We start from the raw sequence: 27136 nt of genomic DNA on the forward strand, positions 1-27136 counted from the left end.
TTTTCACTGTTCTGCTTTACTCGTTGAAAGACAATTTTAGCATTATGGTGCACATGTTCTCATGCATAATCTGGACGTTTTTTACCACCTTTGGTAAATTGAATAGAATGGTGTATTTGATCTTTCAGACCTAAATTTGGGTGCAACATGCTTATTCAGTTTGAGTGTTCCCATCCCATATGTCAACATATATGCACTCATGTCAAATATCCCTTATAAATAGGCATTGACAAATTAGCACTCAGCCTTGAGAGTGAATTGAAAATAGAAGGTGGTTTGAAACTGTCAGCTCCTTCTATTAAAGAAGTTCTGACAGTGATATGCAAACTAATCATTTCACGAGTTCACACTTACATATAATTAGAGGGAGTAAGGTTTAATGCGTATTTGGCGTGCTGTCCGGGGGGAGGGCTTGGAGTTCGGCCCGAACCCAGAGTACTCACAACCCCCGTATGTAAGTGGTTAGGACTAGAAGTGTGGAGAAGGGGAGGGATGCTGCTGAACTGTCAATGCATTGAGGTGAGACGGCTGAGTCTATATATCCTCTTATCGTTGATTGCTGAGTGCTCTCCCCTCGTGTTAATTATCTGAACGTGATCCTCCCGAACTTTGTTAATAAAACATCATATTTTGCATATAACATCATAGTCATTTAAAAATGGGTATTTTCATTTTTTCATTATTCTTTAGTTCATATTATTTTATATATATATAGGCTATATATACAGTATATATATATTTTTTTTTTTTTTTTTGTATTAAGGCTGTCAATCGATTTATGTTTTTAATTAACTGATGGTAACTAATCGCTTTTCAAGTCAATATTACCTGAAAAAAAGAAACAATAATACATTAAGAAAATGTACATTGTTGTAGCAGATGAGTAAATTACTAAATGAACATTACTAAATGTATCTTATAAAATCAGTGTTTTGTTTGTATTATTTCAGTATTATTACGTAGAATCGTCCTAAAGTCTACAGCAGTCCATTGTACTATCATGTCTGTCAACCTGTCAGTCATACACAATGGTGCTTTACAGAAAAAAATATTTTAAAATAATCATAACAGATGCTTTAAAAAAATACATCTGTAAAAACAAGTGATACTTTCAGTACTTCCAAATACAGGTAAATTTCTTAAGTTAGGCAAGCATAAAAAAAGTTATTTATATATTTTATATTTAATGGTGTTTTTTTATTATTTATGTTATAAGAAGGAAATGTTCTTAAAGGCTTCTGTCAGACATTATTTTATACGATAGATTTGGTTTTAATTCATTTTTAATTTTAATTAAATGTTATAAATTAAACAGCTCGTAACCACTTTATCACTAGGACAAAAAAAAAAACCTGTTAAACATGAAAGTTTTATGCAATCATTTAAGACATGTCTTTTTGGCACAAAGGGTTCTTTAAAATAAAATTAAGTACATTCTATTAATCATCTCTGATTAATTAAAAAGTGAAAATGTTGCTATTTTCTAAACTGCAACAGATATGTTGTCTCGTATCTCAGTGATCTGATAAGCTGTCCACATCCAGGCTTCTGTGTTATTCATCAGGCAGCAGGGACAGCCCGGGCGCTGCGAAGGCCATTGTGTGCCATTGTAGGTCACAATGGAACTTAACACTTGACAGGGCCGAGGGACTCTTCTTGTCAGGAGCTGAACTTGATCCCGGTGGTTTGTTTCTATTGAGGAGCTCAGGAGACAGGGATTCGACCTTGGGGCAGGCGCTTTCTCAATATTTGATTCGTGGGAGTGAAAGGATGGAAAAATCATATTCGTCGATTAGGTGGCAAGAGCACTTCGAGGTGTCTAAAGTATCAGTCGGTCATAGAGAGGCGTTCGTTGTTGAAACTCAAAGAAGTGAGAATGTCTTTCTCAAGTTTCCCGTGCAGGAAGTGCTCTTGTTTTGCTTAGACAGATGTCAGGTCCGCTGAAGCTGTCCGTACAGATGGACTAAGCCGAGATGGTTAATCATAATGCTCGGCGGATGCTATGGGCATAGCAGACCACAATACCACGGGCTAGGGGAGGTCACGTTACTGACGGGTTAGGTAACCTCAGAAGGATAATCCCTGGACCTGGTAAACCGGTCTTTAGAAATTCCCTGTGTATACCTGGAAACCTCAGGCCTTGTCGCCATTGTCTGTTGATTGGATGTGCATGTGTTCTGCTCCACTCCCTTGGGATAAACCTTCAACTGTAGGCTGGACCGTTTCTCCTCCCGTCTGCCATCCTCATGTCCTTCGTTCTGCAATGGACAGCACTGGTTCAAATACAGCCTCTTAAAAGGATATTTCACCTAAAAACTCTTCGATCATACTCGTGTCGTTCCAAACCTGTATGTCTTTCTTTCAACCGAGGCTCAGTGGAAAAAATGTGCCTCTGGCGACATTTCTGAAAAATGATATTACGTTGCTCCTTGCAGTATTTGTGACACTCTCAAAGTGAAATGTGGAGTAAGTGGTGCTAAAAGTGTGTTCCCTGATGTTTTAACATAGCTGTACCGTACATATTACGGCAGTTCAGAAGTTAAATGTCCATTGTGAGATGCTAAAAATGTGTTTGAAAATAACGTAGCATTTACACTAAATACCTGACAGCGTTAACAAAAGCAAGCACGAGATAAAAACGCACTTTCTGAAGCACCCATGTCAATTTAGCTTGCTTCTACAAGACTTTGAGCTCGTTGTCATGACTCGTGTTTCACAAGTGCAATTTTGTACCAAGTGAGCTACCAAACAAGTTTATTGCATCAGAAAAGCCATATAGAACTGCTTATGTGATGCAAACGACAAAAAATATTAGATTACAAATCATGCACTATAGTGGTAAAAGTGTTTTGAGGTCATAGCAAAGTATTGTAAACTGCACGAAAAAAGTCTTTATTAATCGATAATCTCTCTCTGTAATGATAATTTTTTGTGAAAGGGAATAAAAGTTGTTGGTGTTTTACTGCCACTAGTGTTACGAGGTCGTACTCATATGAAGTCGTACGATTTTTGCTCAATCGAATTCGAATGACATATCGAATGATTATACGAATGACCTACCCATGACACCGCCCCTAAACCTACCCGTCACTGGGGTTTAGACAAATCGTACAAATTCTCGTACGAATTCGGAAAACCTCACTCATATGAAGTCACCTCGTAAAATACTTACGAATTGGTAGTGAGGTAGCGTTGTGGAAACTGCTGTTAGATCAGTGTTCAACTGGATTGAGGTCTGGGGGATTTTGAGGCCAGGGAAACACCTTGAACTCTTCATCATGTTCCTCAAACCACTCCTGAACAGTGTGTGCATTATCCTGCTGTAATGTCAAATTTACGTTCACACGAATGACCGGATCCAGGGTTTCCAGCAGAACATGCTCAGAGCATCACTCCTCCACCGGCTGGTCATCGTCTCACAGTGCATCATGGTGCCATCACTTCCCCGGGTAAATGGAGCACACGTGCACGACCGTCCACGTAATGTAAAAGAAAACGGGACTCATCAGTCCAGGCGACCTTCTTCCACTCCTCCATGGTCCAGTTGTGATACTCACGTGCTCATTGTAGATGCTTTTGATGGTGGACGAGGATCATCATAGTCACTTTGATTGGTCTATGCTCCATACGTGACTTGTACCACTGGAGACCTTCTGTTGGCTCGGACCAGACGGGATAACTCTAGTTGTCGCAGATTTGTGGTTTGTTCCTCCTCGGACCATTGTTGGTAATTTCACACCAATGCAACCCACAAGCCTTTCTGTTTCATGGTTACTCCGACCCATTGCCTTGCCATAACAATTCGGTCTTTATATATAAAATGAACCTGTGTCATGTGATATAGCTAGTAGCTCTCACAGTGTTCTGTAGAGTTTTGTTTCAGTGTAAACTTTGAAAGGCCACCTCTCGTCTCAGTACCACAACATTCCTGCCGCCCTGTTTTCAGTGACCTCAACTGAACTGTGCCCATCTCCACCAGCTACACCAAAGCGTCCCAGATGCGTCTCCTAGACACCCCCCTCCGTCGCCGCAACGCCCCCATCACCGCTGATCTGAGCTCATTTCTGAGCACTTCTCTTTTTTGTGGTCCATGGTGACATTTACAGTGGAAAAAGCCCAAACCTCCTCCCCAGTGTTGTCTCGTCCTCTGGAATGTGTCTTTTGCTCTGCTTGAGTGTCAGAAAACAGCTCAATGGTGCTTCTGCACTCGCTCCAATTCAGTTTTCCTGCCGTCCAGATGTGAATGTTTAGCATGTTGAATAAATTCGGTCTGTCAAATCTCATTCTCCTTCTTTTTTCTTTTCTTTTCTGCCCATTATTTCGCTTCGTCTGTCCTTCAGTTTATACTGCTGTGTAATTTGATAATGAAATTAAATTTGAGTAGGATTTAATTTGTTTTGTAGCTATTAAACAAGTTAATATATATATATATATTAGTATACATTGTTACATTTTTATGTTTTAATTTAATTTGTAAATTAAATTTTACTCAAACTACTATATAACTAAATGGTTGGGGTTTTTTTTGTAACTACTGATGTCATAGACTAGAAGTGGAATATTAACTATTATTAATTAACGTTTATGCTGACATTCTGGCCGAATTATCTAATTGACCACTTACAGTAGCAGTCAAATGCGAACTATCTTACACCTGGTTCTCTGTTTCATCCAATCTCGGAAACGGCGGTCGCACACATACACAGTCGTTTAACAGTTGGTCAAGTCATTCGTGCAGAGAGATTCTAGCGCCTTCCCTCACAGTTCTGTCTGGCAGCAATTACTCTGGTGATGAATTCAGAGCCCAAGCCAAAAAACAGACACACACACACACACATTCACAATTCCCACAAAAAGCAAGAGAGGCTACTTTTCAATACCTGAAAGTTTTCCTTCTTTGTCCGCTTCTGCTTGTGTCCAGTGACTTTTCCTCGCTTGAATGTATAAAATGAAAATATTACGGCTGTCAAACTATTAATCGCGATTAATCGCATCCAAAATAATAGTTTGTGTTTACATAATAGATGTGTCTGTACTGTGTATAATTATTTTGTATATATAAATACACACACATGCTTGTATATATTTAAGAAATAGTTGAATGTATACTGCAGATTTATATATAATTTATATTATATATAAATATAATTTTTTTATATATAAATAACAGTTTTCTTAAATATATACATGCATGTGTGTGTATTTATATATACAAAATAATTATACACAGTACACACACATTTATTATGTAAACATAAACTTTTATTTTGGATGTGATTAATCGCGATTAATCGTTTCACAGCACTAGAAAATATGTAATTAAGGAGCTTGATATAACTATTACAATGTTTCATTGCAGTAATACAATGCATTAGGATTATTCTTTGACTTTACCGTTATTACTGTTTGTTTGTTTTTTGTACTGTAATACAATATTACCATTTTACTGTATTTTTGATCAAATAAATGCAGCCTTGGTGAGCAGAAGAGACTTCTTTCAAAAACATTTTAAAAAAAAACATAATTATTCTGAACTTTTGGCTGGTTGTGTATATAAACATATAGCGCAGATTTAGGTTACCAGATTGTGTGTATATATATATATATACACAGACACACACAATCTGGTGTATATGTGTCCAATCTGGTTGGTATATAGGCCTATATATATACCAAATTTGTATTTGTATATATATATATATATATATATATAGGCTATATACACCAAAACCAAATTACTTTAAAGCATATTTTAGAATTTAGAAAATGATCTAACTTAAAATGCACTTCAGAAGTTTGAAAGTAACAAAATTATGGACCATAAATCCCTAAATAGAATTTCAGTCTCACTGATCATAAGAATCTTAACTCTTGAATTTTATATGTAGGTCTGCGAGAGGAAAATGACCACTTTATTGAACTTTATGGTTGATCAGTGATGAAAATACTATTGGATTAGACAGACTTTAACTTGTCAATACCATTGTCTTCTTCCTCCTGCGCATCTATTTTAGCTTCTATTTCACAAAGGTATTAGACATGTTTTATAATTATACTTAAGAATCTTCTCTGTCATCGTCTCACTGTCCTTTTTAATCATTTAATCAGTTTTGAGTCACTTTGTGTTCTGCGCATCGGTCAGTTATGTTTGTGTGAGGAGTGGCAGCTGGCAGTTCTTTGATGATTTGAGATCATTATCTTTTTCTTCGCTCAAGGAGTGCTGGGAACTGAAACTGCAGAACTTTTAAACAATTTCTAGATCCGTAATCTTCAAGATCTCCCTGCAAACCCCATGCCAAGGTTCCTGCCAACATACAAATGCCCGCATGACCTTTCTGATGAAGCTGAGGTGCTGTGGAGTTTAAGCTCTACACAAGAGGAATGAGACCTGAGGGTGGACCACAGAAAGTCCCATGTCCTCCAGTGGCCCGGAGCACAGATTAACAGTCTTTATTCTACAAAGCGCACCTCTTCCCCTGACCCGTAACCCCCCCTGGCCAAAACATGAGTGGAAAAAGACAAATCTGTTGTAAACACTGCTGTTTGCAAGAGCCAAGCACGTACACTACTGGTCAAATGTGAAATAATTAGGATTTTTTAAATGTTTTCGAAAGAATTATTTTATGCTCACCATGCGCTTTGTTTGTTTGATGAAAAACCGTAATGCTGTGAAATATTATTACAATTTAAAGACGTGTTTTCTACGTGAATATGTTTTTAAAATGTCATTTGTTCCTCAAAGCTGAATTTTCAACGTCATTACTCCAGTCTTCAGTCACATGATCCTTCAGAAATCCTTCGAGTATGCTGATTTTCTGAAACATTTCTTATTATTATCAATGTTGAAAACAGTGTTTGCTGCTTAAAGGAGAACTCCGGCGCAAAATGAACCTTTGGTCTAATTACACATATTGTTACCTAGTCAACCGTTATCTGAGATTTGTTTTCATGATTATCGATTATACATCGATATATTTAATAGTTTACATGAAATCACTATTAAAACAGTTTAGCCTATAATGCTAGTATAACGCTAGTATATGGGGCATTGAGTAATGACAAATACAAATCGCTTGTTAATACCACTAACAAGGCTCAAAATAGCCCCACACTATCATGGTAGCATAATGAACGCCGATCCAAGTGCGCTGGACCATATGAGATTCTACACAGTTCAGACGCACTTGGATCGGCGTTCGTAGATCGACTGATAGAGTCGACTGTTTTTCAAAGATGGCTTCTGCCTGTATTCGCGAAGTTGACTGTATGTATAAAATATCTTATTATTAAACTGTCTGGACACTGACAAAGTTCTCAATGCTTCGGCTTGTAGGTAGGGACCCTCATTATGCTACCGTGTTAGTGTGGGGCTATTTTGAGCCTTGTTAGTGGTATTAACAAGCGATTTTTATTTGTCATTACTCTATGCCTTATTTCCTAGCGTTATACTAGCGTTATACTAGCGTCATAGGCTGTTTTTAGACATAAAACTATTTACATTCGATAATCATGAAAACAAATCTCAGATAACGGTTGACTAGGTAACAATGTGTAATTAGACCAAAGGTTCATTTTGCGCCGGAGTTCTCCTTTAATATTTCTTAGAAATTCTAAGAAATTCTAAGAATTCTAAGAAATTCATGATTCTTTGATGAATAGAAAGTGCAAAAGAACAGCATTTATTTGAAATAGTTATATTTTGTAACATTATACAGTACATTTCTTTAATGTCACTTTTGACCAGTCTTTGATGAATAAAAGTAGCAAGTAGTTTTTTTTTTTTTTTATCTTATTTTTTATCTCCAAACATGTGAATGGTAGTGTATCATGGATTCCACAAGCTGCAAAAACTGTTTTTAACATTGATATTGATAAGAAATGTTTCTTGAGCAGTAAAACAACATATTACAATGATTTCTGAAGGATCATGTGACACTGAAGACTGGAAAATTCAGCTTTTAGTCACAGGAATAATTTACATTTGAAAACATATTAGTGTAGAAAACAGTTACTTTAAGTTCTAATCATATTTCACAATATAGCGGTTTTTACTGTATTTTTGATATAGCCTTGGTGAGCAGAAGAAACTTCTTTCAAAAACATTTTTAAAAAATCTGAATCATTCCAAACTTTTGACAAGTGTATAGCAACTGGAAATTTTGAAGCAACAGTTCAAATTGACTTGCATAAGAAAGAAAATCTAGTAAACATTCTAATAAATAGTGACACATTTACTAAATCATTTCTAAAAAAATCACAGAGCATTCTTTCCGCCAGTGACAGACCAATGTTGATGTGACGTGTACCGGTTCTGCAACACGCTTGTGAAAAGGTGATGTGAGAACTGGTGGAAAAATGGATGACGCACGACTGATGTGAGTAAAAGGAACGCTGTCACTCCGCATCACTGGACGATGATTGACTAAACAGGACTTTAGCACGGTCCAATCTGCACACACACACTCACATTTTTGGTTCTTTTCTCGTCTCACACACGCACGTTCAGGGCAGCAGACGCCAGGCAGTCTGGGCCACGTTCTGCTGTATTGTTATTAACGTTCGGTCTCGTGTGTATTAAGGCACGGTGAGGACACATCCCTGCACTATGACTCCAGGGCTCCGCTTTGTTCTTCTCCGTAACACAGGCATAATTATAGCCTTAAAGAGCGTCTACCTTTCCTTCTCACCCTCTCCACTCTATCTATCCCAGAACAACAAGTTTTTCACAGGGATCTGCTCTGCTCCGACTACAGCTTTGCTCTCAAGTTCACTTTGACACATTGTACTCATGCATGTTATTTGTAAAATCTCTAAATCATCAAGGACACCATTTATGCAGATTGGGTTGGTTGTCTAAATGAGGCCAGTTTCATTTATTTTTAACTTATGCTAATGTCTATCTATATATAAATATATACAGTACCATTCAGTTGTTTTTGAAAGAAGTCTTCTCCTCACCAAGGCTGCATTTATTAGATAAAAAAATACAGTAAAAACAGTCATATTGTTAAATATTATTACAATTTAAAAGAAATTATTAATTATTTATTCTTGTGGTGCTAGGCTGAATTTCATCAATATCAGCTGATTTTCTGTTCAGTTATTAATATGGGTGTAACAATACCGTCATGTCAAGATTCGATACATATTACGATACTGAACTCACGATACGATATTATTCCAAGACGTGATAAAAGCGGATAAAATGCTAAATTTGGTTTTACATTGTAAGTGTAAATGAATGAGTTTAGACTTAGTGCTGGAAACCAAAAGCACAGGACAAAAGTGACACCAGAATAAAAATATGAATGATTCTGAAGCTGAAAATACAGAATTATTTTAGACGAATATGCTTGCACTCTGTCACTGACTAGATATATTTAAAATAATGTAGGCCACTTTTTACTGGTAGCATAAGACATTTGGCATTATCAGGACCCACAAATATTCCCCCATTGCATTATTATACATTATATTCAACATCATATAGTAGTTTAATGTAAGACTGGCACTAAAACTCTAAAAAATTAACTTTTTTAACTATCCACGATACATATTGTCACTATCCACGATACATATCGATGCATTTTTGTATTGCGATATATTGTGACAATATATTGTTACACCCCTAGTTATTAATAATGGTTCTTATCATTATCAATATTGAAAACTGCTTATACATTTTTGTGGAAATCGTACATTTTTGCAGGATTCTTTGATTAGCTATTTTTATTAAATGTGTTTAATGTCACTTTTGATTAATTTATTGCACCTTTCTTTTCTGAATATTTAAAAAAAAAAAAAAAAGTTTCCACAAAAATATGAATCAGCACAACTGTTTTTAACATTGATAGTCATAAGAAATGTTTCTTGAGCAGTAAATCAGCATATTAGAATGATTTCTGAAGGATCATGTGACTCTAAAGACTGGAGTAATGATGCTGAAAATTCAGCTTTGACCACAGGAATAAATTACATTTTAAAAAATATAAAAATATTTTAAAAAAATTAATAATATTTCACAATATTACTGTTTTACTGTACTTTTGATCAACTAAATTTAGTCTTTTTTCAACAACATTTAAAAATCCTAATAATTTCAAACTTAGTGTGTATCCCAAAGAATTATTTACAAGTAGCCTACTTAGCAACAGAACCGATGAAAGTCTTCTCCAAATGAAATTGTCATGTTGCATCCTCACTGTAATTTCTGAGAATGTGGTTTAGCCATGACAATAATTTGTGGGTATGTTTTGGTCCACTGAGCTTGAAGACCATGAGCTTCATGGCTTGGTTCTCAGCCCATTGTGGTCCCCTACGGCCCCGGAAAACTCGCTTGCAAAGTGAAACATGACCAAAATGAACAAGTGGCACACCAGCACTTTAGCAACATATGGAAGTTGCTTTGCTTTAATGATCATGCTCTGAGACAGATGAAGAGGGAGGTATTACTGCAGTCAGTTAGTTATGATGCTGTTATCTGTATGCTTTTCAGTGCAACAGAATGGTTTTGCCTATTTCATCTTATTTTTGCCAACTGGTTCTTGTATTGCATGCATTTACTGTAAGTTTATGTAAAAGTCATCATTGCTACTGATTTTGGATGGGCCTTTTTTTTCATCTTTAAATATTCACTGCAAATATCACTCTGTAAATCACTCTGTAATTTCTCAAATATATCTCTTTGATATGACATTCATATTTGGATGCTTAAAGTAGCCTACTACAAAAAAATATTTCACTTATCACTAAAATGTGTGCATTTTGTGCACACATTTGTTGTAGTAATCACATGTTAAAATAATTTAAATAATTATGCCATCTCTCTAATATTCAGCCACCATATTTTAATTTGAATTCAAACTGGTAAACACATACATTTAAATTCAGAACTGCAAACAAAATAGGAAACTAAACGTGCTCTAACTCTAGATATGGGTGTATATGGGTCTAGTAGTGACTGTATCACAACAATCCTTATGATATTCGATATTTTTTTTTCTTGTGTGCATGTTAGGCTGCATATCAAACGAAAAAAAGCAGCAGCAGTTCTGTCATTTAATCAATAAACCAGACAATATATTTTCATTTATTTCGATTTTTTTATTTTGAGACCTAAAGCATCTATTGACACCTCATGTGGTTAGGCCTTTATTATAATCATTTTACCCCCGTGGTTCATGTATAATTGGTAACACTGACAGTGTGAGTATTCACCCGTCACTCCTCACTCTCCCGCTACAAATAACCAGGCCTTACATTTAAAAAATAAAATAAAGTAGTGAGCACCAATATTGATCTTAAAATAATACTGGCAGATTTTGGATAGGAATTGCTGATTGTTGTTAATGTGTCACGTGCTCAGAAACCGCTTGGATCCTCCCGCGTAAAATATCAATGTAGTACTTTTTCTTATTGTTCCAAGAAAACGCTAAATATGCTAAATTCGTATTAAAGGATACTGTTATCTTCTTCACAAATAGACATATCCAACATTTATTTTACTTTTAGATTTTATACTGCTCGCAATTCGTTTAATTTTAGAGTATTTTAAAGTGATCCTAAATGTGGATTTGCACTCATATCTTCATTCCGTGGTTATCAAATGTAGGCCTATGTATTTTCAGCTTTAGAGGGCTGAGTGTGAGAGGTCACGGGATCATATATTGCTTGGTTAAACACTCTTTAAAAAAAATAACTAGTCATATTTACAATTCTTTATCAGTGAATGTATTTTTGCAAAATATCAGCGTTTTGTGAATTACACGGCCAGATGAACGATGGGCTTCTGCGGATCTTTTCTGCCGATGATTTAATTTAATCAGTCTATTATTCATTTATTTATTATACCTTTAAAACATTGTGTTGTGTCTCTTAAATCACATTTAGCTACCTAGTTCAATGCGTGTTTGAAAAGTGAAAATTTACCCAGACCTTTAAACTTAAAATCAGGTATAGGCTGAATTCTGGCTATATATTGCTAGGCCTACTTACGTTTCTTTCCTAAAACTCTAATAAAAGCACACAATTTTCAGATCATTTGTTGGCCTGTACAATTCGTATTTTATATGAAAATAATCGTTGTAGGCTACTCATTGCTATCACAATCACACTAATATTTTGGAGAACAATTCAGAGTTTCTCCCTTTTGAGCGATGGAATGTGTGTACTGGAGCAAACAAAAACTGGACTGGATGAATGGAATGGATAACAAACAAACTTCCAATCATATTAGTTTTCTGAATGGAAGGTGGTGCTCTGTTCCGGCCCACTGTCACACCGGGCGCAATCCAGTCGATGAGTGAAAGCAATCACTGTGTGCTATACAACTTCAGGCAGTGTACACTAATGCGTCCAATAAACACGGACAGAGATCACATAATCACATATTGTAAACAAACTGACATGCAATAATGGAAGTTTTAGCATAGCTTCTTTCTTTTTTTCTTTCTGTATTTCTATATAGGCCTATAGCCTATTTGTATTTGATCCTGCATGGCAAGTTGTCACATAATTGTATAATATAATACACTATAATATCATATAATTTATTTAATGTAATAATTTGGCAGATTTTCATTGTAATAATTCACCCTTACAGTGTAACATTGCTCCGCTGTTCGGTAGTGTTGTCACAAATGGCCTGTTTTCTAACTGCGTCTTTTCCCTGTCATTTCCAATAACAGTGGCATTTTCCCATATATTTTTTATAGAAATATTATTTATTAATAAAAATTAAGTATTAGAATAGTATTATTTAAAAAAAATGTATTCTTAATGTTATAAAGAGTGACTACAAGCCCGGGTCTCGTTGGCTGCGAAGTTGCAATGTTTTTTTGTTTTTTCTTCCTAATAATTTCTGTATTCAAGTTCACTTGTCTTTGTGGTTTTTGTAAGATAAAGGTCTTGCTTAATTTGAAGATCATTATGTTGTGACATGATCGATATCAGGGCTCAGCACAATTCTATAGCAAATGCTCATCAACTTCATTTAGCTCTCCCTGGTGTCGCGTGACGCACCAATCAGCGCGCGCTCTCGCGGAGCGCGAGTCAGTCAGAAACACACAGGACCGCGAGCCCGAGGTGACTTAAGATATTGCGCGGTTTTGTCATGATTTAAGAAAGATAAAGTCGTATTTCACATATGAGATTTATTCCAGTGACTGTGGGAAATACGCTTTCGTTTAAAAGTTCGTGGTTCTTTTTTCTTGCTCCCGATCTTTTTGTGATGGATCCGGTTCAAGGTCTTTTTCGTGCACAGTGAGCGTTCAATGCAGCACTCGGACCATCATCGGGCTGTATGGACTTGACTGTTAATGATGTCTATGAGTTTCATGTCTGATACACTGAATAGTTCAGATCCTTCAAAATCCGCATTTTTAGAGTTCGGACACGGACTTCCAACCAACCAGCAGCATTTATCCGGATTCTCGCACAATATTTACCCAGTACATGGATTGCACTCAGGCGGGCACCTCCAGCACGATGGTCCCTACTCCACCGCTTCCCATTACAGCCGGCCGCTGGGATACGCCTACCCCGGGCCGGTGAGCGCTCCTGCTCCGGGGTCTTACGTGCCTTACCAGCCAAACAACCACAGCAGTTCTTTAGCTCACACGAGGGCTGAGGACACGAGTGAGTATCCTCTTAAAACCGTCCAAATGTGAGGTTTTGACGCCACGTGTTTCGTGAAAGATACATGCATCTGTCTTGGCATTTATAATCAAGTTCACAACAGCTTTTGCTAATGCGGCTATATAAATGTGCATTAGCAAAAACTGTTGTGAACTTGATTATAAATGCCAAGACAGACGCATGTATCTTTCATATATCTTTCTATCATATATCATCTATCATATATCATATATCTTTCATATATATATATATATATATATACACACATAATGCAATGCATAGGCTATACTTAAACTTTATGCATGCATCATTATTAGATTAATATCTGATATGATGCCTCATAATTTTTTTTCTGCATTTGTACCAGTAGCTAATTTAATGCACCGTGTATTTTTTAAATAAATACCAGATTTACAACAACAACAAAAAAAGGCACACATGGTCTAATTAATTTTAAAGACCAAGAGTAAATCAGTTACAAATGGTAAACACAAACGTCTGAGTAGCCTATTGCACACAGGTTCTGACCTTTTATTTTAACGACTTTAATTCAAAAACTGTTTTTTTTTTCTTAGGCTTATTTATTGGAGGATTTGTGTTTTCAAGCTTGGAAACCATATTTTTTCCTGGCAGGCCTAGAACTTTATTTTATTTTTTTAAAACATAAAAAACAAATAACACACACCATTTCGTATAGTTTAGGTATCAGTCTGCATTGTGTAAATTCTTTAAAATCATTTATTGCAAATTAAAGCACGCATCATGTGTTCATGATCCAATATCTCCCATTAACTTCGACGAAAGCATAAAAAATGCACATTGTTCACATTTCAGTAATAACATTAAAGCAATTCATACAACCTTTGTTGACTAAATCTAATGTAAATCCCATGTTAAAATATAAGTTATGTTATGCATAATGATTCATATAGGCTAAATATATAGGCCTAAATAATATTTTGTAGGCTACATGCACCGAAGCTCGAGCACTGTCGAAATCGATGCCAATTTTGTTATAGCCTGCCCTATAGCTCTCTTTTTTTCATCATATATGATTGGTGTAGTTGTAATTCTTCCAAAGATAACGATGCTATGGCTTGTTTGTTTTGCTATAGGTTCAAGTTTAGGCTCGCTAGGCCTGTAAACTTGACTTTAAAACGAGTTTAATTATGGTTTGCCGATCTTTAAAAAATGATGACCCATTAATGTTCCCTCTAAAACACCTGATAAATCTCCTGAGTGGCTATTGTAAATCAAAAGACAGTTACAGCTATTTACTCTGTCACAATTTACGATTTCTCTCAAGGTTAAGCAGGGTTAACCTGCTTGTTTTATGACTTATGATCATTCCGCCTACTGTGTCATAATGCTGTCGTTTTATTTCGTCTGCATGCCTGAAGACCACGAAAAGCCAGCAGTCATTGAGAATGGTGAGATTCGACTCAATGGCAAGGGGAAGAAGATCCGCAAACCGCGAACCATTTACTCCAGTGTTCAGCTGCAGGCGCTACACCAGCGCTTCCAGCAGACCCAGTACCTCGCGCTGCCCGAACGCGCAGATTTAGCCGCCAAACTGGGACTCACACAAACACAGGTAAATGCCTGGCATTCTCACTTCTGTTTGAGACAATACAACTGCAACGTGTTCTTCTCGATTCGGGATTAGGCCTATAGTCCTCCTGACTAGGCTACTTCGTTAACTGCAGATTTTCTGTCGAGGAGAGCAGATGGGGAACGATGTTATGGGTTACATTATATGAGATGTGGATTAGTCTATATATAATATGATCTGTTGACGCACCTCATTAAGATGGCGTCGGTTTTATGGAATTTGTCATATGGGCGGCGCTCGTGCACCACAGGAAAACAATTCATTTATCAAAGAAATGTGAATTTTCATTATTCAAAGAAATGTGAATTTTAGCCTCACTGAAAATATAAGAATACCATTGCATTAGAAGCAAAATGACAAGGCAAGTGGCATTTATTTGAAAGAAATATAGCAAAAAAAAAATACAATTGAAACTACTAGGCTACTGTAGAAGACACCATGACTTACAGCATGTTTCTCAGGCATTTTGGGAGACTCAACAACTTAATAGGAAAATAAATTATGTATCAATATTCCTATGAAATATTAGATGTTATTATGAAGATGTTGCCAATTATTACTCCCATTATAACACTTATTTTTCATTACATGTTTCCCCAGGAACACACTGATGTGCAAATTATAGACAGTGTATGCATTGTATTGACTATCCATTTTACACATATTGCATAAAGTAAAATAGTATATCAATAAACCTTATATCTTTCATTTTCCTGAAACCTAAAAATTGATTGGTGAATGCAAAAAATCCCATTGTTTCATTCAATGTTTTTTTTTTTTTAAGTCCATGGTCTACACAGCATGATATATGAATAAAATATCTAATGATTATGTAATGACATCAAAAAATACTAAATTCAAAAAAAAAAAAAAAATCTGGATTTCAGGGTGATATATTTCATGTTTATTAATGTGATGGACTAGGCTTGTTTATGTGAACTTCTGAGGAACTGACTTCATACATCCAGTAAAAACACCAGTGACCAGTTATTAAGTCATTTTGAAAGTGAAGTTACTTCTGTGATAAAGGTCTAGTGTAATGACCTGCAAATGCCTGTTAGTTTGATGTATTTTAATGCAATGATATTCATTGTTTTTTAAGTGAGGCTCAAGTCCTCAAATGCTTTTCGGGGCCACAATCTGAAAGTGTTCATGCTGAGGTGAGGCTTTAAAGCAGCACTAGGTTACTTTTCAACCTTAATAATATATTTCCAAGTCTCTTGTGATGGTACATCGACTTACAATAGGTTGAATGACACGTCTGCCATAGCCTGACGGGGTCTGTAGCGTTTTTAATCGTACTTTTAAACTTCGGGTTTCGGGTAGTAACCGGCGAACAAAGAGAACTACAAAATTCGACTGCTTTACGGCATATACGTCACTTCCACCACCACCCCCACTTCCTTAAAATCGGACGCGCGAGCCAAACTAGCGTTTGTTTGCCAAATGTTAAAGTCATGGCCGAAGCAGACAGAAAAGCAAGAAAGCAAAGGTTTTGTCTGAGGAAAGCAAAAAGAGGAAACGAGAAAGTGATCGTATTAAAGGCAGAACGAGGATCAACATTGGGCCAGCGTTTCTCGCTGGCGTGAGCTGAAGGAGGAGGAGGGGTGCCCGATGCCACCCGTCCCGGTTTTCCAGGGATTATTCTCTTTTTTGAGCGACAGTCCCGTTTTTTTGTGAAAATGTACTTCTAAAGTAGAATTTCCTGGTTTCAAATTAAACTGTTTCCGTCTACTGTTACTGTGTTTTCTTCATAGTTGTGTACAGTACATCCAATCCTGTGTCCGTAAACGGGTAAAAATGGGTAAAACTGCGGATTGGCCAATGCCAGGCGTTTACTTTTATTTGATTGGAAGCTCAACTTATCGCCTAGCAACTGCCTGTGCTGTCGGTCGGTCGGTCGCGCGCGCGCGCGCATCAACACACATCCAAGATGATACAGTGTGAGTTTAGTTGCTAGCTAGCTTTTTAAAAACTGTCTATTTACATCTATTGTGTGAAATGGGGAGAGAGACGGACGATGAGGATAACCACTGTCTATGAGGATAACACAACAAAGTCGGATGAGCCACCAGTGTCAAAGAAAATACTATTTACAACCTAACGTTACAACTCAGACCCCCAAAAATAATAATAATCTGTGTCCCGGTTTTTCACAAATCAAAGGTGGCAACCCTATGCTCGACCGATGCGGACTTTCAAATATCAAATGAAAGCCTATGTCTAAATGGCGTGTACAAGTTTGGTAGGGGCTACATTCTTGCAAGTAAATATATAAGATGTACAAAATAATATTTTAGGATACCTAACATGTCTGTGATATTTGTTTATGTGTCTTGCCTCAAGCTATAATGCAAATCGATTTGTAAAATTTGCAGATTCATCTATGGTAGCTTGATTATATTGATGATATATGGTTATCTACCACTCAAACATTGCATTGAAGTATCATATAGATTCAGTAAAACGGTAACCAATAGACTAGGCTACTATAATGAAATGACGCTGGCTTGTAAACGTGAGCATCGCGATCATTTGTCGTTTGAAAAAAAATAAAACCCATGAAATTATATTCATATGACTTGCTGAAATATATGCCACTTTACCTGGGATGAAGACATTTCACACGCGACGCAAGCAGAACACCTGCACGTGAACTCCTCCTACAGTGTTCAGGGCTATCATGGTTGTCAACAAATGCACGTGCATGTATGACAGAGTTTACGACAGTAGTAGAGGACAATACTGTTTCCCAACTCTAGGGGGACCCCGAGAGCAAAAAAAATGAAAAGTAACCTAGTGTTACTTTAACTCAGTATCATACTGGATGAACATTGAAATGAGACCATGATGACGAGTCCGTCAATACTGGTTTCTGAGCATTTATTTACTTTGCGTCATGTATGCGTAAGTAGGCTGATTTGTTTCTCTTTTGTTAAAGCTAAGTGAGGATTTCGTTTAATCCAACCTTTACTTTCATTTTGTAGTTATCGCACTAGCTTTTGTGTTCTTAGTCTTTACAGTATGAGAGAATATTTTTCCCAGTGCTTAAGCTGTTATCCCAAGCATATTTATTCTTGATTGCTTAAGCCTTATGCTTAATAATACATATCCAACTGTTCATGAACGAGTGATGGATTTAACATAATGCGGTCATTTCGGGGCCGGTGAATGAGATAAATGCGCCTGAAATTTTGTGCTGATGATTTTTAGGAATGGAGTTTTCACTATATGTGTATTTAAGCATAAAACTATTTTAGATTTTTATTTTTATTTACCTATGCAGGAACCTTTGTATACATTCCCTTTGGGGTTGATTAATAAGTCGTCTGTATGTCTATACTTGTTATGCTGATGTCACACCCATTAATGAGTTCCTGTAGGGTGGTGTTATGGACATTGATTTATTTTTATAAATCCCTCCTGCTGACACGCACGTATTAATGCATGCATCAGTGTCTGTGTGTGTGGAGAAAAATGGAAGCCTAGCATAAGCCTGGGTGCAGCCATATTGCCCATGGCATACACAGTGTAAGCCTTCCCATTATGCTTGCTCTGTTTTTCATTCACTGCTCTCTTTCTTCGTTCCACACTTGCCGCCCTGAGTGTGACAGGTTGCTCCTCATTTTTTGGCCATGGAGAATGAGTTCAGTCTGTCCCACAGCTATAAGGGTTTCCTGTCTGATTACGCCTCGGTTTCCATCAAAGTGTTCCTGTCGTCGGCTGAAGAACGCCTCTCACATCCACCTCGCTCAGACAGTGGTTGAATATGCAGTGCTTGCAAATCAACCCGACTTTTTGTGAATACTGATACAAAATGTACCTGCGATATAGGTGGCAACGATCTGAAAATCCAGAGCTGCCAGTTTCCATTGGATCCATAAATGTGATTGAAAGCACATAAACAAGTGCCACACAAGCATATGCTTTTGGCTTTTCCAAGTCCCTCCTTACACATATAACATAGGTCTGGAATCCATCACTTCACTATAAAAGCTGTTTGGCAAACCAGTCTTTGGAAATAAAAAAGAAAATCCTTTTTGCATGTGTTTATTAAATCTGTTGACAGCCAAACTAATAACATTGTGTAAAAACCCATTGCATAGATTTTGATTGTCTGAGGTTATGGAAACTGCGTGAGGTGGGCTCTCTGAGTCAGGCTTAAAGCGTGGCTGGTGTTTTTCGTGCGGGCGTTCGGCTGAATTCTTCCCAAAGCTCAATTTTGGGTCTCGTTCCGCGAGGTGTTTCTAAATTGAGTGCACATTCTGGCAAGGGAACCATAAACTCCTACATCATTAAGGACACGTCTCAAATGTTTGTGCACTAATGTATTTGCAGTGAAGTGAAGTTAAAGATATAAGTTATATTATAATCTGGGTGAGAATTACGCAATGGCCATCAGGGGGGTCGATGGGGGGGGGGGGGGGGGCTCTTATGCTCACCAAGGCTGTATTTGTTTGATTAAAAATACAAAAGAAAACAGTAAAATTGTGAAAAAATATTACAATTTAAAATGTTTTCTATTTTAAAAAGTAATTTATTCCTGTGATGCAAAGCTGAATTTTCAGCATCATTACTCCAGTCTTCAGTGTCACATGATCCTTCAGAAATAATTATAATATGATATTTGCTGCTCAATAAATGTTTATTATCATTCATTATCAATGTTGAAAACAGTTGTGGACCATGATTCAATGTTTTCATGATTCTTTGATGAATAGAAAGTTCTAAATAACAACATTTATCTGAGATAGAAAGTTTTTATAACATAATACATTTAAAAGTTTGGTTCAGTAAGTTTTTTTTTTTTTTTTTTGGGGGGGGGGGGGTATATAGCCTATATAAAAGTATAAAATAATACTTTTATTCAGCAAGGATGCATTAAATTGATCAAAAGTTCCAGTAAAGACATTTATAATGTTACAAAAGATTATATTTCAAATAAATGAAATAAAACTTCATCAAAGAATCCTGAAAAAAAAAATGTTTTCGAAATCATCATATTAGAATGATTTATGAAGGATCATGTGACACTGAAGACTGGAGTAATGATGCTGAAAATTCAGCTTTGATCACAAGAATAAATATTTTAAAATATGTTAAATTGGAAAACAGTTATTTTAAATTGTCATAATATTTAACAATATTACTGTTTTTTGTTGTTGTTTTTTTATCAAATAAATGCAGCATTGGTGAGCATAAGAGACTTCTTTCAAAAAACGTATTTTTAAAAATCTCACCGATCCCAAACTTTTGAACAGCAGTATAATATAATATATATATATATACACACACAGCCATTAACGCAACTTTCACACACAATTGACTAACAGATAAACTGTGTGCTCCTATTTCAGTGGTGTTGTTAAGTTGAGGATATTTTCAGCAGTTTGCTTCATACACAAGGTTATCAAATGTTGTCATTCAACTGAAGTGTAAATGCACTTCCCTGAATGAGCGCGGCTTTATAGCGCAACTAATAGATATCACCATATGTTGATTAATCACAGTTAATTATTACAAGTTTGTAATATGCAATTGAGGCCTTATCTAATTACATGTACATTTCCAGAACAGAAACATTGGATAAAGCCAGGTTCAAAATTTGTTTTCTTGTTTCATTTAGTTGACTTTTTTGTTTTACTGTCTAAAGCAAGAAAAAAAACGTCTGCACCTGTAAAGTTTGGTGTTTGAAAGTGCTAAGTGGAGATTTCTGACTCAGAAAACGGAAACTTGGAATTGAAATCTTCAGACGCAAATAGATAAAGTGTTATAAATTAAACACTTAAAAGGGTATTTTGGATGTTTTTTTCTACTAGTCTGAAAGAAGACAAGTAATGGTTGCAAACTAGCCCAAAATCTTTCATCTGAGCAGTGCATGATGGTTATGCCTGTAATGTTAAATATTGGTGTGCCTAAATCATCTCCATGCCGAATGATTTCCAATTGTTCTTTTATCAAAATCTCCCAAACAAGCTCTCTGGGAGTCATTTTATTTCAACTCAATTTAAATGCATTTTTTACGCTGTGATTGTTGTTGTCAGACACATGCTTCCCTGCCATCATAAAAATGGCAGGGCGGAACAATTGCTGAGCGCGTGTAATGAAACACAGCAATGTCACTGAGTCCACGTCTGCAAAGACTGTTCGAGTGTGTCAAGAGTGTCAATAGAATCAAATGAACAGACAGATGCCTGTGACGCGGCCTCAAAATGTGGCCTCAATTGCTGCATCATCTGAGATGTATTTTAATGTCAATTTTTGTTCTATTCTGTTTTCCGAAGGTAAAAATATGGTTTCAAAACAAGCGCTCCAAATATAAGAAGGTAATGAAGCATGGGCCCAGTGGACCTGAAGGGGAGATGCTCCACACCACGTCCTCGTCCTCTCCCTGCTCTCCGGGTCTGTCTCAGCTCTGGGAGGTCTCCATGGCCAACAAAGTGCCATCCATGCACCCAAGCAGCTACATGAACAATTACGGGCACTGGTATGCCTCACACCACCAGGATCCTCTGCCCAGACCTCAGATGATGTGATTGAGCCTGAGAGACAGTGTGGACACCTGTGAAGGTGCTTTCCTTCGCAACTCCATCATGTGTGTTATTGCTTGGTGTGTTTGAAAGGACTGTGTTTTACTCTCTATGCAAGCAGATGCCCCTGAAACACATATTCAGTAGCTTTTCCACTTTTTTTCCCCATCTTTTACAATGTGCTTGAAATAAAGGATTTATGAAAGGATGGATGTGCTGCTATGTTATGAATGATTTACAGACATTTTCAGAATATTGATGTTTAAATGTGGATGTCACCATGGAGGTAATAACGTTCTTATACAAAACGGGCCTGGTACAGTATTGTATGGTATGCCATCGCTTATTTTAAAATATTATTGAATTAATTATCGAAAAATATATTTATATTATTATTATTATTAACTGTAATAATAAAAATAAAGTAAAATAAATGTATTAGGTTACATTATGTATTTTAAATAGTAGCGTTTTGGAATAAATTGCGCAAATAAGCACAAAAATCGAATGAAATGCATAATTTACATCACGACATCGCTTGTAAATTTACAGATTTATGCGTTCATGTTTTATAGATTTAGCATTTTTCTTGTTTCTCTGTGGGCAGACCAGAGGTTGAGGTTTATGAATTATTTATGACCAAGGCAATGACTGTAAGGTGAGCTGTTTTATTCGGCTCTGACCAGTTATTTTTATGTCACCTGAAGCGCATGTTATTAATTTGGTTCTGTTCTGTACGCTTATTATTTTACTTGAAATGAATGGAATTGTGTCTCGTAGGCCTGTTTGTTGGAAATTTCTGAAACAATGTCTGTGTTAAAAGCTGCATCCATAAGAGAGGTAAACAGGTCCGATTTAAATGTATTTATTTTATTAATATTGCTACAGAGTTTTATTTTAAATAAAATGTATGCATTTTTGCATAAATAAATTATGCAAATAAATTAACGAATGAGCTAAATGAGCTAGCAACAGAAAGATGAATAATAATTAGGCCTACCAGTTAATACAATTAGATGCCCGTGTTTCCATTCCAATAGACAATATTATTTAGTCAGAATCATGGAAATAAAATGTGGTCTATGATGATAAATACGCGATCTTTTGGCTATAGTTAGCCTATCGAATTTTAAGTGCAAGATGTTTCGCATCAAATCAGCAAACCTCTGCTTTTCCACGTCGTACATGTTCATCCTTTCTTTATAATGTAATGTTAAAATAATGCAATGTACTGATTGAGTGGAGGTCGTGATGTCAGCATGATAAATCACTACAACGTTCAATCACGTGCAGGATGGAAATTAGATGTAGGCTACTTATATGGACATTTCAGTACTTAAACTAAACACAGTGAACAAGATGTTTGAGTTCAATTAAAACAGCCCACGTTACGTTGATGTTCATTTAATGTGATTCCCAATGATTTATTGCGTGCTCATTTCGTATCGATGTATTTTGACAGAAAAACGCAACGCGACTTTTTGTATAGGCTACATAAAAATGCTGAGTCTAACTACAGGTTGTTAGGCCTTCAATAAAGTACAGTCAATCAATATCAAAAGCAATCTACAACCAGGAGACACCTTTCGTGTCAAATTATTATGGAACACGTTGTTGTTGTAAGTCTACAGGCCCTCTACAAAGTAGTTACCGCGACTAAAAAACGCGTCAATATCTAAAGCAATTTAAGATAATTTGTTAGCGTAGCGATTATTAAACCGGGTTGTGTTTTTCTCTGATCCACTGTAATAAGATGCCCACCTGGAGGAATGCGGGGTCCACTTGACCTGACTTTGACCCAGCTCACTCAACAGGGTCTTGTCTAAATAGCCTTGTTTAAACAGGCATATTACAAAGCATCTCTGTCATTTCAAGATCTTTAGACACAGTTCAGCATGCTGTGGGGCGGCATGAAATAAATCTGTTTTCAACTGCTATAATGTAAATTAAATTGCTGAGTGGATATTTTATTATATGAAGTATTGTAATATAAAATAATGCCTGCCACATGCAAAAAACAGAAGTTTGAAATAAACAATAAACCTTTTCCTGCATGAAACCCTTAATAGCAAGTACAATAACAGGCCTTCACATTTATGAGCTTCTGCAACATCTGTGGGAGATTTCCTAAAGATTTCCTAAACCGTGCTCATCTCAGCGAAACAAGACATCCCAGCGCAGTCACTTACCTCCTCGCTCTCGACAGGTAGCAAACCCCCGGAAAACTTCTGTACGTGGAAACCATCTCTCTGCACTTAATGTTCCAAAAGTATGGAATGATTTTAACATGCCCCTCTTTATATACTCCCATCCCTGAGTTTGATTTGTGGAGTTTATGTTGCTCCGTTCAGATGACAGTCATGGGAAGAGAAGACAAGTGTTTTTGAATCAAGTAGCTAGCTCTCTCACAAGGGAAATTATGGGCAATTTTACATCTCGAGATTAGAATAATGGGTGCTCAAGTCGGACGAGCAGAGAAAAGGGGCTTTCAAACAGGGCAATTACGTGGGAAGCTGATTTGGGAGAGCACTAAAGGGTGATGGGAGCAAAAGGGGTTGAGATGGACTGATAGAAGTTTAAGAGATCTCCAGCACTCGGAGGTGCCCGATGAGTTTTAATAGTGTCGAAACGCATCTAATTCCGAATGGATTCAGAGGCCTGGAGGAGATTTCAAGGACAAGGATGAAAGCGGTTCCCGAAATCGTCCCCGGTTTCTGGGGTGAGAGAGAGTTCAGTGGTTCACAGCTGTCAAGAAAACCTCTCTCATTTGATGGTATTTACATTTGGAGCAGAATGATGCTGCTGAGTGAAGCGTGTGGACCCGGGCTTTGAGCGGGTGTCAGGCAGCTGCCCTCTGTCTTTACATGGCAACATATGCGTGTCCCAACCGCAGCTGACCTCCTCTTCAACCACCCCAGAGGCCTCCGGTGCCATTTTTTGGATACGGTTTCTCGTCAAACACGTAAAGATTGGCCCTGCCTATCTTTATTTAGGTGTTGCGGTGCACTGAATCTTAGTATCATGTTCAAGTTCAACAGTTCAGGCACGGACAGGGCCGTCGAGGTGACCATGTCAGCCCACACACCCAGCTTTTGGGTTTCTCTGAGTGAGCGATGTGTCCCAAGACGACGCCATCTAGATCATAGCCTGTAATTGAAGGGCCACACACCACGAACAAGCCCAATGGAAAACAGATATGTTACATACGGCCCAACTTCAACTGCAAATATTGTATCAAACAGATAGCAGCCGTTTCTTTATGGACCCTATGGCATAACTAGCTCAGATGAAAGTGGTAAACACATTAGAGGGGATAAAATGTCTTAGGGTTTGAGCTATGGCCATTGTACACAGATGACGGGATTATCATGTTTTAAAGGGAACTAAGTGGCCTGACAGGTTTTAGGTGTGAATATGACTCTTTCTTCTCTATTGGAGGTAGAAGAGTAACCCAATCGCATGCTACATTGAGGCGGGTATTATAAGATCTACATGACTAATTCCACAGCTATGAAATGCCCAGAAATGACTTACGGTTGACCAACCAACCAAACATGTTAATGACATTAATCTAACTGTGACAGCTCAGGTTTTTTTGTTTTTTTGTTCTGTCACCATCCACATCCACCTATGCTTTGAATTTCATAGTAGTATTTCTGGACACAAGATTTGCAGCACAAACTGAGTGGAAATGTCTATGTGAAACATTTCGTACTGGAGTTATTTTAGTAACTATTTGGCTTGTCCCAATATTTTGTCCTAAAGCAATACCATTTGCCATGATGTCCCATGTGAGCGGCCACAAATTTCCTATTTATTCAAATTCCCTGCAGAATGGTTTAGTGAATGTTTAATAACCAATCATAAACACGATTTATTTATTTTTTTCACCGATAAGCCTACCACAGATTAAAGAAGAAAAGACAATCCCATTGATGAATAAATTAATATCAGGGAATAGGCCTATTTCAATATTGAATGTTGGTCTGTAGGACTACAATGGAGCTTCAGCATTAGCGGTAAGGCATAGGATTTGTGCATGAAATGAAACCAGATTATTTCATGGTTTCTTTGGTTCAATTTATGGTTTCGTAGAGGGCGTATTGTACGACTTACAGACGTGAGTTACGTATGTTCTCTGTTTTGCACAGTCATGAAACAATACGCCGAGATTTTTAAATAATTATTTCATCACATATTTAGGAGACCGTCCCTTTTACCAGACTAGAAAAAGCACAGTGTGTTCAGACAACACCTAACAATTACATTTTATTTGAAGTTATGTGTCTGTTTTTAATTATAACGAATTGACATTAGTAATTAAGACAGAAGCCGCAAGGACACAAATTGTCAGCGACTGTAAACGCACAATGAAAGACGAATGAATCATGCTTTCTCGTGAAATTAATTATGCGCATAAGAAATACAGGAAAGGCATCTTTATAGTTTCGATCTTCGAACTTTTTGTCAAATTTTAACACTTTATAATATATTTAAAACATTAGCAAACATTATTGAATTATGGTTAACTGTTCATTAATGTATGCTACATTACAATAGCCTAGAATTGTAAATCATACATGAATAGGCCTGCATGCATGAACTGATATGATTTGATCATGTTTGTTTTGAACTTAAGTTACTATGAAGTGTTACACAACACTTGTATGGTCCGTTATGATTTAATTTTAAAGCGCACAAAAGGACCATTGTCCTTTTGCACACAGAAACACACCAACCTATGACAGACGGACCTGAGACCTCGCGAACCTCTCACATTTGAAACCTAAGGGACACGTGCCACCTCAGTTTTTTTGATCCAAATAGATTTTAAATGCTGCTTCCAAAGACAATTTTGTTTTTACATTCAACTATTTTACATTGATACGATCACATAAGGTGTGTTAATTCACCTCAGAGCGGCACGTCATCAACAGCTAAATTCGTTGGTATATCACAACTGTTCAGTGTTTTAAATTTCAACCATATAATGTTTAATGTTTATTTTATGTTTCTGATATTTAAATACACAGCCTATTAGCAAACACCGAGGACGGTGTCTATTGAATTGACAATAATATTAGGCTATAGGCATAAATATAATTTGACGATGTGTTTATTGAAATCACTTACACATAGGTTATTTAATTATAAAGTTTAATGGTTCTTTCCCCAGTTTACCTGAAACCTTACTTTCATGTCTTTCGAAAGAAGTGGCTGAATGTCCGTGTTGTAAATCCGACAACTCTGATTCTGGCGCCCATCATTGTAGATCATCTAAAGTTGTTTAAACGACAATAACATATAGCCTATACATTTTCTCAGGAGGCAAATGAATAAATAAACTAAATATAAAATA

General features: G+C 36.7%; 1 protein-coding gene across 1 annotated transcript; it reads left to right on the forward strand.

The window, feature by feature from the left end:
• The first annotated feature begins 12867 nt into the window (after positions 1–12867).
• dlx4b (distal-less homeobox 4b) lies at positions 12868–21985 on the forward strand. The gene is made up of 3 exons (XM_079594475.1): positions 12868–13635; positions 15036–15229; positions 21532–21985. Exons 1-3 carry the CDS (start codon positions 13317–13319, stop codon positions 21781–21783), a joined length of 765 nt encoding a protein of 254 aa, XP_079450601.1. The 5' UTR covers positions 12868–13316; the 3' UTR covers positions 21784–21985.
• Positions 21986–27136: the final 5151 nt, after the last annotated feature.

Source organism: Phoxinus phoxinus, assembly GCF_949152265.1.
Source record: "Phoxinus phoxinus genome assembly, chromosome: 21".
In the NCBI taxonomy this organism is placed as follows: Eukaryota; Metazoa; Chordata; class Actinopteri; order Cypriniformes; family Leuciscidae; genus Phoxinus; species Phoxinus phoxinus.

Excerpts from the sequence above, each read along its gene's own strand:
- dlx4b (XM_079594475.1), top strand. The coding sequence starts at position 13,317 with ATGATGTCTATGAGTTTCATGTCTGATACACTGAATAGTTCAGATCCT. Across the intron at positions 13,636-15,035 it reads CACGAGGGCTGAGGACACGA|ACCACGAAAAGCCAGCAGTC; the intron begins GTGAGTATCCTC and ends GCATGCCTGAAG. Across the intron at positions 15,230-21,531 it reads TGGGACTCACACAAACACAG|GTAAAAATATGGTTTCAAAA; the intron begins GTAAATGCCTGG and ends TGTTTTCCGAAG.